Source organism: Calidris pugnax, unplaced genomic scaffold (genome assembly GCF_001431845.1).
Source record: "Calidris pugnax isolate Ruff unplaced genomic scaffold, ASM143184v1 scaffold211, whole genome shotgun sequence".
In the NCBI taxonomy this organism is placed as follows: Eukaryota; Metazoa; Chordata; class Aves; order Charadriiformes; family Scolopacidae; genus Calidris; species Calidris pugnax.
In genome coordinates, this window is record NW_015091083.1 from 4,510,888 (window position 1) to 4,525,048 (window position 14,161).

At 33.4% G+C, this 14,161-nt stretch overlaps 1 protein-coding gene across 4 annotated transcripts in view; it reads right to left on the reverse strand.

Moving 5' to 3' along the window:
• The window catches only part of ATG2B (autophagy related 2B), a 47,023-nt gene that overhangs the window by 30,908 nt on the left and 1,954 nt on the right, over positions 1 to 14,161 (reverse strand). For all 4 annotated transcript variants that reach the window (XM_014957533.1, XM_014957534.1, XM_014957532.1 and 1 more), the window contains exons 2-14: positions 12,007 to 12,169; positions 10,406 to 10,558; positions 9,339 to 9,441; positions 7,844 to 8,006; positions 7,231 to 7,410; positions 5,977 to 6,073; positions 5,108 to 5,290; positions 4,305 to 4,459; positions 3,640 to 3,751; positions 3,221 to 3,482; positions 2,195 to 2,345; positions 1,615 to 1,707; positions 1,250 to 1,438 (exon numbers count right to left, since the gene is read on the reverse strand). In XM_014957533.1, the coding sequence (XP_014813019.1) occupies positions 1,250 to 1,438; positions 1,615 to 1,707; positions 2,195 to 2,345; positions 3,221 to 3,482; positions 3,640 to 3,751; positions 4,305 to 4,459; positions 5,108 to 5,290; positions 5,977 to 6,073; positions 7,231 to 7,410; positions 7,844 to 8,006; positions 9,339 to 9,441; positions 10,406 to 10,558; positions 12,007 to 12,169 (2,004 nt within the window). The remainder of the gene's footprint in view (positions 1 to 1,249; positions 1,439 to 1,614; positions 1,708 to 2,194; positions 2,346 to 3,220; positions 3,483 to 3,639; positions 3,752 to 4,304; positions 4,460 to 5,107; positions 5,291 to 5,976; positions 6,074 to 7,230; positions 7,411 to 7,843; positions 8,007 to 9,338; positions 9,442 to 10,405; positions 10,559 to 12,006; positions 12,170 to 14,161) is intronic.

Below are 14,161 nucleotides of genomic sequence, written 5' to 3' on the forward strand. Positions count from 1 at the left end.
GATATAAAAAGAAGATAAAGGGGGGGGGGGGGAAAAGTCTGAATTAGAGAAAATACCACTAAAAATTACTATGGAGAAACATTTGATGATACAATTCCTAAAACCAGAAAAGATCAGCTTTTTCATATACCACACAAAACACACATAGTAGGAGCAGGTTTATTACTCTTAGGATATTCTTCTATTACTGGTGCTGTTCAGATTCTACTTAAAGTGTTTGCAGAGGTTAGTAATCTTTCAAAAATGGCTATCTTTGTATTTTTCCCCCTCTTAAAGTAGAGATTGAGTACCAAACAATACTCAACTGCAGTTAGGAAATATCATGTCTCTTCGATTTATTTTTTTTTTAAATTCTGTTGTTGCCAGGAACTACTATCATGCCCCTTCCAGTAAGTCACGGCTTCCAGCTCCTGTCACTAATCCGTCATTCAAAACCTCCCTGAGAGGCTGCTGACTATCAGTTAAAAGAATCAAACTTTCAGGACGTAACCATATTGATAGAAATTACTGATGTCTTACAAAATTTTTAAATAAGGATTCTCTTAAATAAATCTTGAAGGCATGTTTTTCTGTAATCAATGTCGTAATAAAATTACATGAAGATATTTGTTGCTGTCTAGAAAATCAATAAATTGCATAAACATATCCTCATATATTTCAAGAAAAGCCTTCAAGTTTAATGTTATTGTGCTAAATATACTAAACACTTAAATCCTACTGACAATGAGAACCAAGTCGAACAACCTCCAACTTCTTTGGTTGGTCCCTGACCAGTAGAACACAATGCATATAGTCCAACCTATTACCTACCCCAAAAGTGACTAAGGCACAGCAGAGGCAACGGGGCTGACTGTGACACCTAAACATTTACACTACAGAATCGGAATTGTCAACACCAGTTGATATCATCTGCTGGAGAACAGATGAGGAATTGAAAGTCAGTTAAGATTCCTCTTTTTTGCCCAGTTCTGCTTGCTTCAAGAAGCTGAGAACTTATGAAGCAGCTATCATTGTCTTAGGTCTGTTATCAAGCATGCAATCACTGAACCTAAAATGAGTATTTACGTCAAATGGCTACTCTTCTGTATCAGAAGTAAAACAACAAAACAAACCAACAAAAAACCAAAGAACCACAAGTACTTTTGGTACCACAAATCGATCAGAATTAGCAATCTCAAGCTTAGTGCCATCCTGCCTTCCTCCTGCAAAAAATCAGCACGTTTATTAATCAATTTCTCTTTTAACTTACCAGATTTATGTGCTTGTTATAAGAAGCATACATGTGAGATGCCATCATCTCCACTGTAGTTAGTTTCTGTGGTTGAAGTAAGGAATTTAATCTGTCTACAATACTAATATCCAGCTCACAAAACACTGGGCATAACTTTATTTGTAACTCTGCTTTCTGTGGAACAGAACTGAGTCTCCCTTGACTACCCTGAAAAGAAAGAGAAATAGCACTAAAATCCTTAAAAACAATACAGTGAAACAAATTACAACAACTGGGAGTTAAGGACCCTCTGTTTTACATGAAAGATACCCTTCTGTTAAAATGAACAAAATTACACAAAGACTATTATGTAGAAACTTTGCATTTTTAATCTCCCACCTTACCTGAGGTCCTCTATTATCTGAATGCTTATAATGAAGCTGAAGGCATGGCATAGCACGAGAATCATTTCCTTCTTCAGAACGAAATGTCAGCAGCTTTAGAATAAAATAGAGTTAAAAATACTTAATAGATAAGGAGGAAAGAGTTACCACAGGAAAATATATTTATGACATTTTACGAAGAACAGACAGTAGGTAACCCTACATTCAAGTCATCAAACGGAGCCCCAGCCCAAGTGCTTCCTTAATCAGCCACTTTATTGGATGTTTCCAACCAGCTGGAAGAATATTCATCACCCAAAGAAACTTTTGCATTGCTCAACTCCATTGGTCAGTTTTTGGAAAACATTTACTCTAATTCCCAAACTGTTTTAAGCATATTTAAAAGGGAGGTAAACTAGCAAAGCCTGGCTAATGCTGGTTCACTATTTGAGTTTGCAATTAAAATATAAGTTGCATCTCAAAACCGTAATATATTTTTAAAAAATAAATTGTTTAAAGCTACAGCTATTTTAAGATCGAGCATTCTCAGTTATACAATTAACATTTCCTTTCTATGGAAGTCCCTGTATTTTTGACATACCTCTGTATAGTGAGGCTGAACGGAATGAGAGTCAGTAGAAAAAAGGCATTCCAGGAACTCCATGTCCCCAATGGATAAATCAGTACTAAAACTTCGAGAGGCAGTCCTTTGCCTTTGTTCATAAGACACTTTGATGCCAGTACCTATAAACCTGAGTTATGAAAATTATGAATTACAAAAAGTAGCATGAAACAATAAAAATTATAAAAAGTCAAAATTTAAATATGTAAAAAAGGACCGCTACAATACTTTTTATAAATCACTACAGTCACCATAATTTCTTCAAAAATAAGAAAAAAATCTACTTACAACAGATTATAACTTTATCAAGACAGACAATGGAGCTCACTTATGTTACACATTCAACAATAGTCAGGGTAAATTTGGAAAGAACACTTCAGACATCTAACCTAAAATGCAATTCACATAAAGCTGGGAATCTAACATCTTTATATAGCCAACGACAAAGTCAAATGCCTCAGGAAGTCTAAATTACATGCATAAGGTAAGAAAATAGATATACACCCTTAAATATTTTACTTCATAGACTGTACTAGGGCAGTAAAAACTTCTGGAAAAAAAGACTGTCGACTAACTTGACGATTTTACTCACACATACTTTTTATCCCTACTGATACACTATTTTGCACTAAGGAAAACCCCAAATTCCTTCAAACAGAAACCCCTATGTTGTAATACAGATAGTCCTGTAAAATACAGCTATTTTTAAAGAAATAATTAATGATTAATAATTAATTATTCTAGATTTCTGTGTTAGAAACTGTATCAAGCTTAATTCATCTGTTGAAAAAAGCTAGGTTGATTTTAATGTTTATGCATTTTTTATTAAAAGAAAAGTCTTTGACAACAGATGTCAAAATTCAAGGCTATTTTGAAATTAACAAAGAAGTCTAATGCAATTCCAATATTAAGTGACACAATTCCTATGGAAATAAACTTACTTTATTCAAATTTACGTAAAAGATATTTTTTGTAAATTATATTTATTAATAAGCAAAGTTATACCTAAGGTGATCATGAGAACAAGCTTCTGCAAATACTTCTCGGAAGGACAGAAAATCTTCTGTTGAAAACTTAACTGGCTCAATCTTTTCTATTCGGGTAAAGAAATCCCGAGCCATTGGTGTCAATGGGTTAAGGTTCAGTGAACTTTCAGGTGGGGGTAAAGGGTCAATATGAAGTACAGACACTGAGAAAGTTCCAACTGCCAGTCTAAAAAGAAGCTCAGGTCTGGATTCATCCACAGAAACAGATCTGGATGGAATAGCTGAAATACAAAATTAAGTTCACGTAATTTTTCAGCAATAACACATTTATAAAGTCATCTCACTTTTGATTTTCATTTCTTTTTATGAGGTTGCTGCATAACAACTCATTTCCAGAATTATCTAGAGAGCAGAATGCAAAACAACATATTTACTTACATGTCCTTCTTAAGGAAGTCTGGTGAACTATGTTGGGTGTAAGTGAAGAACCTCTCGGAGGTTGTAGTTCTTGTTTGTTACGATCAAGAAAATCACCCCAAGTTGGCTGAAGCTAAAACAAATATGTATGATCTTAAATTTGACAAATAGATGTTAAACAATAGATCAAACATAAATAATAAGGCAAAAGAACAAAAAGAAAATACATGCACACACAATCAACAGCTTTCTTTAAGTGAAACATTAGGCACATAACAGGTTGGGGAAAGATGGTGATATCAACAGCATAATTTTAATGTTGTTTGAGGAATAATGTAATACAACAATTTTGTACTTTCTATTGTCATTGTTTGTGTAGTCCATATTAAAAGAAAATCCAGATGGCAAACATGCAGTTATTAAAAAGAAAATATATCATAAAGTGTCCTATTCAAGCTTCAAGGCATTCGAAAACAAACACGTTCCATTTCCTGTCTTGGTAGCCAAAGAGATGAGAAACTTTCCAATATAATTTCCATCACAGAAAAGGAATATTATCAGCTCTAAACATTTCCCATTGTCCTAGAATTTTACAATAGTTCTTGATATTGGAAAGAATATTTATGCTACAGTTTCAGACAGAAGTGTTAGTTTCAAAAAGATTTTAAAAGTAGTTAATACTATACCACTGTAGTGCTCAGTGGAGATCCTGCTGGTGTAGTTGTATATGTACTGGTTAAAGACAAGTCTAGGTCCATAGTTGGAGGGTCTCCAAGAGGTGGAAGGGAGGAAAGGCTGTGAGACATGTCCATTTCAGCCATTGAGAAGAAAACTTCTTCTTCTAATAAAAACCATAGGCAATAAAGTGTTATTTTCTAAAGAAAAAAAATTGCTTTTAACAAAAATGTATTCTTAAGTTCAGAAATCTAACTCCTAGACAGAATAACCAGCTACATATATTATTTATAGAAGTTCCGAGTTCTCTTGACACTGAGACTAGTAGTAGCTATGGACAAAGACTGTTTTAAAAAAGAAAAACCTAATAAATACTAAAACAGTTAAGTCTTCCATTTTCATATTCAAGTTGACATAATTTCTGTAAATTCATACTCTCTACTTCTGACAAATCAAAAAATTATTCAAATAAAAATATAAATATCAGGATAGTGCAACTATTATTCTACATTTAATTTCTGTATTACATTTCCTCAACCAGGCATTTGAAAAGATGTTACACTGCATGTGTATTTACTGTGTTGCACAGTAACATATAGATTACTGAACAGTTTTCATGAAATACTGAATCAAGTCTAGTCTGACACCTAATCTAGGTGCTAGTATTTTATTCAACAGTACAATTAATAGCATACAATTATTCTATGTCAAAGTTCTTTTGATACTTAAGTTATTAAGTTTAAAAGATGAACAGTCAATTTATACAATCTTAACAACAGGTTATTTGCTATGCTGTGTCATCTTTTATACTTGCCCCGACTAGAAGGCGTTCTGGCACTCTCTGTCTCATAGAAGCTTTGTTCAGATGAGGCTCCTGCAGACAAAGACTCTTTTCTTAAATAACGTCTCAACTCCATCTGAATCCGATACTCATCTTCCTGCTGCATAGGCCGGTTCTTCCTATCTTTATTTGACAGTTCTATCCTGCTTAGGCTCTCTGAATTAAAAAAAATAATAAAAAGGACAGAAAGCACACTGTAATTTCCTTACCAGTATCCCAGAGAACATTCAATAATGAATCTGAAAATTAACCAGCTGTTTTTGTGCATATGTGTATATGTATATATACATACAGATGTATATGTATATCTGTTGTATATCAGATGCGTACATAACATGCATTTTGTTGTTTTGAAAACTGTACTTGTTGTAAATGGATTACTCTCTCCCAGCATTCATTAATATCAAGTCTGAAGAAAGTATTTTAGGCTAATACATGCAAATGTGTTCCCATATAATATCAGCGTATATGTCTCTTCTCATTCAGAGAAGAGAAAGGACAGAGAAGAACCAGAATGCTAAGTCCCTCTCACGAAACAGGAGCTACAAGAACCACAATTGTTCCAGCCTCCTGAATTTTTCCACCTACCATTTCCCCATCTCTTATCCTATTATATAGTCACTTGTCAAGCCTTATTTGTTACTAGATTTTCATTACCAGCATGCACAGTTTGCAACTGGAGTCAAGAAACCAATCACAGTCCTACTCAGAACAGCTACAGATAGAAATTAATAATAATCTACCACCACAAGTATTTTTTTTCCAGCGAGGAAACTTATCTTGCAAATTTTATTTTTCATCCACCGTAATACCTATTTAACATTTACAGAACGTTCACTTGCCTGGTCCAGCAATAGCTGCTACCATGTCCAACAAAAGATGCACCTGCCTTGGTGACAGAAACAGATGTACAGAATCTATTTGTCCATCTACATCCAACTAAAAGAAAGCAAAAAAAAGTCAAGAACACTTAAAAGAATTTTTCTTTAGAAGTCTTGCATCAACTATTTTGATAGTAGATTCTGATGCTGTAAAGGATACAGCCATTCCAGCAGTATCTTCATCTTCTACACAACAGCTAGAAATGTACTTGTGTATTGCTTCCCGTTAGCAGCTTGGCACAGCAACACAACAGTGTTTTGCTTGTACTCAAGCCCAACTTGCAGAGACCTCTGCTCTGTGTTCTATTATATTGAACTTCTCCTATAATTACTCTCAACTCTGCCCTTGACTTTTTTCTTCTGGATACCTTAATATACATCTAATGACACAGAAGTGGAAAATTTATGATCTATAGAAACATCTGGACATCATTTAATTTAAAGGTGTTTCCTACTGTAGTAGAAACTTCCTGCTTTCCTGCTTTCTATAAAATACAGTGCCCCACATAGGACAGGTCAGTAGCCAATTTAAAAATTGGAGACAAGTAATATATTTACACAACTTTACTTATATACTGACACTTTTTTTTTTTAAAAAGGGGTTTATTTTCAACGGCTTTGCTTCCTGTATGTTTATGTAAAAGTAAATAAAATATTATTTCAACTAGAAGCATTTAAATATGGCGTTATAATTCGATTTACTATAAATTTTAGTATAAAAATTCAGAAGTAGGAATGTTCATGTTAGTTTTATAATGCTGCAACCTAATTAATTATTTAAGGTTCACCTGTAATTGTTGAAGTAAATTATACCCTTTTAAAACCAAGGTGATCTTAATCAAGCAGTTAGACATTCCACACATACATAGGCAAAGTCAGTCATAGTGCTACAAGAAAAAAGGATAAATGAATAGCAGCAGGAATTTCAGGAAAACAAAGCAGCTTTCTCAGCAACTAATCCAATACATAAATTCAGTCTCTCTAACAAACAGGAATTCTCCTTTAACAGATTTCAGTGTGCCATTGACTTGCTGTCAGGCCACTGTAAACATGTCTTATTAGATGTATATATCAGTTTTGAATGCAGAGAATCAAAAACAAAATTAAGGGGATTCTATCCCCTTGAGAATCTCACCATATTTTATATGCAGCAGAAAAAAAATAAAGTCTTACACAACTATTAATTTAATTAAAGACCAGGACAGCATGACTAACCTTAGCTCCAGGAAGTACTTCATTTTGCTTTAATGTTAGGCTCAACTCCATTCTACCAATCAGCTTACTGATCTGTACGGGGTCAGAAGGAGTAATTTCTGGCAAGTTTCTTGTTAATTGCGGATGTGGCTCATAAATGATTTTTGGATTCCAGCTAGGTGAAAGCTTTGGTTCAGTTGCCTTAAAATATTACAGAAAAAGGAGTAAGAATGTATCCCATTTCTTAAACAAGCAAAACAAAAAGCCACACACCAAAATACAAGCATTTTAAATAAGCTTATAACACAAATCACCATTTTACACAGATATAAATTAGACAATGGCATTACAAAATTGCATTGATAACTGTGAAACATCAGTGAATACTGAATTGTAGAGGACCTCTACACACTAAAGTTGCAACCAGATTCCAGTACAATACATCCTAAATTTTACTCAATCTTTAAGTGTGTTTCCTTCCCCCTCCTCAAAATCAACAGGAAGTGATTATGAACTTAATGAACACAGATTCCAGAAAAAATTCAACTCCTATATCCTTCAGAATGAATCTGAGGGTAACAATATATTCTAGCCTTCATCAGTTCATACTCTTATATAATGTATTTAATTTTACCAGTTGTGTAGCTGAACACACTGGGGAGGACTTTGCTGATGCAGGAAACTCATCCCAGAAGAGAGAGACACCTGAGAGCTGCAGTAACTTGTGAGCAAAAGCTGTGGGCTGATGTACGTTAATTCCAGAGCACTCATCTGCAGTTTCATCACAGTACATAGTTCTGGGAGACAAAAGCAAGAAAATATAAGTGCTAGGTGCATGCAAAGTGTTACCTTTATTGTGCCACTTAACTGCTAAGTCTGTACATATTCTCTCTCTTCATACTATTTACAATGCCATTTACTGTCCTGAAAGGAGAAACCACCACTCTCTAGGAATAGGTGGAAATCTTAAGTTTTCTACAGGACACCACAGGATAATTGTGACATGCTTCTAGTGAGAACACATCCTAGGGTATTATCCTCATACTTATGTCTAATCTGACCACAAAGTGCAGTAGTCTGCCCAATACTTCTATACATACGTTTCCATTAGGGCACACACAATTCTTACTTCAGAATCTGAATTTATTATTTTTTTTAATTTGCCATCTAATACTTTTGTTGTCTAAAAGTACTACTTGAAAGTAACATTCTGTGCCTGCAAAACTTCTGTGAACTAAATTTCTTACGCTACAATATTGGGTGCCAGCATAAACAGTAAACTCTTAAAAAGATCCAAGTCTCCACGTAATAGTATTTACAGTGGAAAAATACACCTACTTTTCCATAAATGAAATGCATCAAACATCAAAACAACATGCTATTTAGCCCATTGTTTCAATATAGCTTTTGAAGCACAGAAGAGAGGGTTTGTTCCAGGAAAAATTATTACAGTTTTACTGACATCTCTCCTGAACTGAACATAACATGAAGTTTGTAAACGTTTAAACCCAAATATATTTCATTAGCATTTCTCAGAAAGAATCAGTTTTATTTGGTAATGACTCTAATACTTTGCAAGAAAGTATGATTACACTATCCCATAGGTCAAAAGAAATAGTTTAAGGACATGTACAGTATTCAAGATCAAAGTAATTAAAGAATACATGTGGGCTCTTGTGAAAGCTCACAGAGGACCTAAAATCTTCCAGTTTAATTATTTTCAGGACTGTATCTTTCTTTCTGAAAATATTTAAAGCATCTTCAATTTATAAGAGGAATTGTTAAGATACTAAAAACCCTTTGAGTAAGAAATGGTCTAATCTGCCAGTAATAGCCATTGACTGTTGAATGATCTGAGAAGTGGTATTCATGAATTGTGGAAGTGGTCATTAACTTATCTTTGGAAAACAGAACTCTTCTAATTTGATGGTTAAATATCTTTCGCTTAAACACGTTCAGTGGAAGATGAGTGGAGAAAATGCTCACTGATTATAAAAGAGATGCTCAATAGCTAGTGTCTAACCATACACTAAGAATGTATGTGCATAGGTAAAGTATGTTGTACAGGAAATGGCAAAGAGTGCCTTGGAGGAAAGAAAATAATACGGATTTTTAAAAAATCTCTTTACCTTTCAATTCTGATTTCAAGTGCAGTTCCACTTTTAGAGTTTTCCGGCACATGTTCTATTCGCAAAACAGTATCTAAAAAGGTAACTTTCACTCTTCTTAGAACTTAAGTGAGAAAACAAAAAGATACCATGCAAGCATTTTAGTCAAGTCACTCAACAATGACTTTTAAAACCAATTTAAAACAGTCTTTCATTTTGTTTAAGTTCTCAAAATTCATTCAGTGGAAATCATCAATTGAGTTTAATAGTATAACAAGTCATCAAGTGACAATGTAAACTCTTAATATGTCCCTAATACGTACATCCATACCATGCAATGCATCTCTAACACACAAATATTTGAGCAAGTGACAGCTCAAACCAAGTTGTTCTATGGCTCATTGTGGATGATCCTCGAAGAAAATCCCTGTTTCACTGTGCACCATGTCTGAAGTCCTGAAGATTGCTATAGTCTCATGTTACTCTGGCTGAATACTTCTAGTTCTGAATTTGATTTTAAACATTTCCCTTGTCCTAAACCCTTAGTTTTTTCCACTTAAAAAAAAAAAAAAAATCACCCCCACCATATCCCAGAGTTCCTAAAGTACTTATAACAACATGTTGTGATTACTGAGATATGTATGTCGTGACAGGTCAGCTTTGCAAACAAATAGCTGAAAAAACATCCTCTGTTTCTCCCTCAACAGCATCACCACTAACAATCTAAGTTTGTGTGATGAGCTAAATTTGAACCTCTAAAATTAAAGCATCTCACCAATCACTCAAGCACAGATTTAGCTGGATTTGTTCTGGTGTAAACAAACACCAGTTTGCCCTGAAGTTGGGTTCATGCTGTCCACTGAGGGAAGTATACACATATTTCAGTAAGTAAACAGGCTTTTTTTTTCCTCCTTTGAAAACAGGATCATTTGTCTTGCCTTCCTGTTTAAATTTTACAGGTAACACTAACAAGGGAAAATTTGTGAGACAATTTATGGCAAATGAGATGCCATTTTGTAAAACTGAGACAACATGAACTGATTTAATCTCAGATGTTCATTCAGTTAACGTCTGAAGTTAATTCATACCTGTTTCAATAGTTTCTGCAAATTTCTCAAGTCCTTCAAAAGGCTGGGATCCTTCCCCTTGTTCATCTGTCAATTTTTGGCTAAGACACTCTTTTGCAAGCTGCATGCTACTCGTCATAAAACTTGACCAATACATTGGCTCAGACCCAGATGCTGTGGAGTAAGAGAAGTCTTATTAAAGTTGACTGTGTACATTTTGAAACAATGAAGACAAAACGAAGTAACACATTTGTCGCATCCAGAAAAGAGTTTCAACAGCTTAGTAACAAGCCATACTTAAATTTAATTACAATCTCTCTTTATACACTTTACTACTTTAAAATGACTTCAACCTATTTAGATAGCACTGCTAAGATTCTGGTATTTGAAAATCCAACATAAACAAGATGAAACCAGAACTTAGTATAACCAACCTTCAGCACTGTTTTAAGTGAATAATTTCTTGAGTACTTTTATTAAATTGGTATGATTTCGCAGGTATAATCGGCAAAATGAAACCAAGGAAATAACTCTTTTTTTTTTTTCTCTTTTTCTTAAGAATTATTTTAAGGTTTCTTATTCCATAAGAAACATATGGAACTTACTCCATTTGAAACATATCCTAGATGGGGAAAGACTAAAACAAGATTTAAGATTTTATCTTAGTATATTAGAACAGGTTTTAAGTGCCTAACACAGACCTGACCAAAGCAGAACAGAAGAAAGTCTGAACGCACAGCACGTATTAAGCTGAAGTTCTTTAGCAGGTAGATTAACTTAACTGACAGTGCATTCCTATCAGATTATTCCAAACCCATTGTGAACAAGTAGTATAAAACTAGATTAGAAAAGTTAATCAAATTCAACTACAACACTCCAGTATATGCCAACAAAAGCAAAACTAGCACAAATACAAACATGTTAAACAGGAAAAACATTCCAGTTTAGCATTCAGGTCTGGAAACGTCCATGTGGCTATAAAAGTGTGACAAAACCAGCATCGTGGGGTTTTTGTATTGTATTATAAAGCTCTGTGCATCAAGGAGAACTAAATGGATGCAAGTGAATAAATAAAGCTGCCTCCTAACACTAGCATTCTTTCAAAGCAATAATCTTCCATCAGAAAATAAGATAGCTCAAAATTTAGCACAGTAAAACTAATAAGAACAAAATGCAGAGTGTACCTATAAGGAAGTTACTTAAGATAACTTGCAAAAGATGAAAAATAGGGTTTATGCATTTTTAGCTTCTTTATGATGTATTTAAAGAAATATTTTCTTCTACCCTCTCTACACTATAAAAAGGAAAACAAACTGACAAACTCCCTTCCACACCGTATTACTCCCATTCCAATATGTCTGAAACAGTATGGAAGAAGAGATACAACAGTAGGAACATTATAAACATTTTAAGTTATTTCACAGAACAACAACCAATTGAGAAACACTTGACAATCAACTAACACCTGTTGGTTTCCTTTTTTTATTGAATTCTCTATCATTAATGTATGCAAATTAAATCGCACTTCAAATAAGTCTAAGAACTGATTAAAGCAAGTGTAGCCTTTTGCCTCTGAAAAACTGTAAATAATCTCATTTTTGAAAATTAAAAAACAAGCCTACCGAGCCTTGGTCTTGGCCTGAAGACCATCTCTAATCCTTTTATTTCTAATGCACAGTTATCCTGCAGCAATGACCCCCACGGAACAGACAAAGATATTGATTGGATAAATCCATCTGTGACTTCCAGAGGTGCATCTGCAGACTCCAAGATCTCATTAAGACACTAGAATAGAATAGAATAAAATAAAAATAGTAATTTAAAAAAAAAAACCAAACCAACCACATCCATAGTTTGCATGTAACAAATAAAACAAATTAAGGCTATCAGAAAATTAATTATACTCAGAAAGACAATAAACTGGACACTTTCAAGGATTTTGATTCCATGATAATTTGTTTCACAAAATTACTTAGCTTTCAGCCTAACAGATTCCTCTGTGGTACGTTTATTTTTGCACTATACCAAAAAAATATCTGCTATCTTACTGTTATAAATACAACAGTACTGACTGCTGAAGTTAATCTATCCTTACTTTGGCAATACTTGAAGAAAGCTGTAAACAGGTTGACAGTAAAAACACAAGTACCACCTGGTTTCTGTGGCAAGAGTATTATTTCACTAGCATGTAATTTCAATGTAATGTTCATTTTTACATTTCTCTGACACTGGAAAAACAGAACCAAATAATCATCTCTTGCTGTATAATATACTTCCCATTTCTAAATCATACTTTAATGTTGTCAGTGTTCAGCACTAATTTAAAAACTGAAGAATTTTCTACAAAAAACATTTGGTTAATTCAGTCCTTTATAGTGACATTATCAACAGAAATACAATTAAGTTGCCCTCAGTATCACACAGAGTAAGCAAAATTGATGAGAAAAATGGAGTATGAGGTCTGAAGAAGTAACTCAGGACTTTTAAGTTTTCCATAATCGTCAGCAAAGACTCACTTGTTGCACTATATGGCTTTCATTACATCCATACAGAGGAAACATTCTTCACGTTTATTTTTAAAAAAAATGCAAATCTTTTTAATTAGTTTAATTAAAAAGTTTAGTTAAAACAGAAATTATTGAACAATATCTAGGCTGCTTTAATAAAATAAAAAACAATCTAAATCACATACAAAATTTGATGAGTGCAACTTTCTAATATAAACAAGACCCTATTAAAGCCTGTGGTTGAAATATTAGGACATAGTTTTCAACTGGCAAAAAAAGCATGGCTTTGACCTTCCTGTGTTGAACAGGACCACTGATTTTACCTGAGACAAATGCATAAATTCAACATCAAAAAATTTTTAAAATATAAGGATTTAGAAATTGTGTTCCATTTTAATCATATTTAAAATGTTTTTCTAATTATATAGAATAATTTAAAAATAAAAGTGAACAACAACAACAAAAAAAAGGTATTTATTGGTATTTTTCATTCTTATGTCTCCAGGTGCAATTTTCCCATCATGTTAACTTGTTGCTCTGTGTATTCTCTTAACTTCTTTGCTTTTAGATCTTTGCTTGCTTTTCTAGTTTTTGTTCCAAAGTCCACTCAAGCAGCAGAAAAAGACACCAACTTTAAAGCAACAGAACCTGAAACAGCTCTATCAGGAAATTATTTAAGGATCAAAAAATCAGCTACAATTCAGTGACATCAAAACTTGTTTTGAACTAAGTATCAGAATTATAGATGCGGTAATAGCATATAAGGCAAAAATAGTTATTTGGCATAAAAACCATATTTGAAAATATGATGGATTTATTTAAATTACTTGAACTTTTACAAAATAATTTGCTACATCAGAAAGTAAGCTAGTTACCATATTCTGAATAAATTTGACTCAGATGTCTTTTTGTTACCAATGTACATGGCAATGAGTGTATTTTAGTATACTTATTATTTTGAAATAGAAATTAACTATCTAAAAGAAAAAAAAATAAATGAAGTATTCTTATAGCTAAATTACTTCATAAACGAGCCAGCTATTCCTAGACAGCAGCAGTTAGAGCATTCCAAGTGAAATTTTAAAACTGAAATACAGTCTTCATGTCAGGACTTGTTCCCATCTTATGGGCTGAAAGTCTCCAGTTGGAAATCACAAAAATACTAGTATTGAAAATACTATTCCATGTATATTAACATCCAACCACAAACATCATGGGTTAAATTTTGATTTTTCTAAGCAGCCCAGGTTCCAAGAGGCAAAGAGGTTAC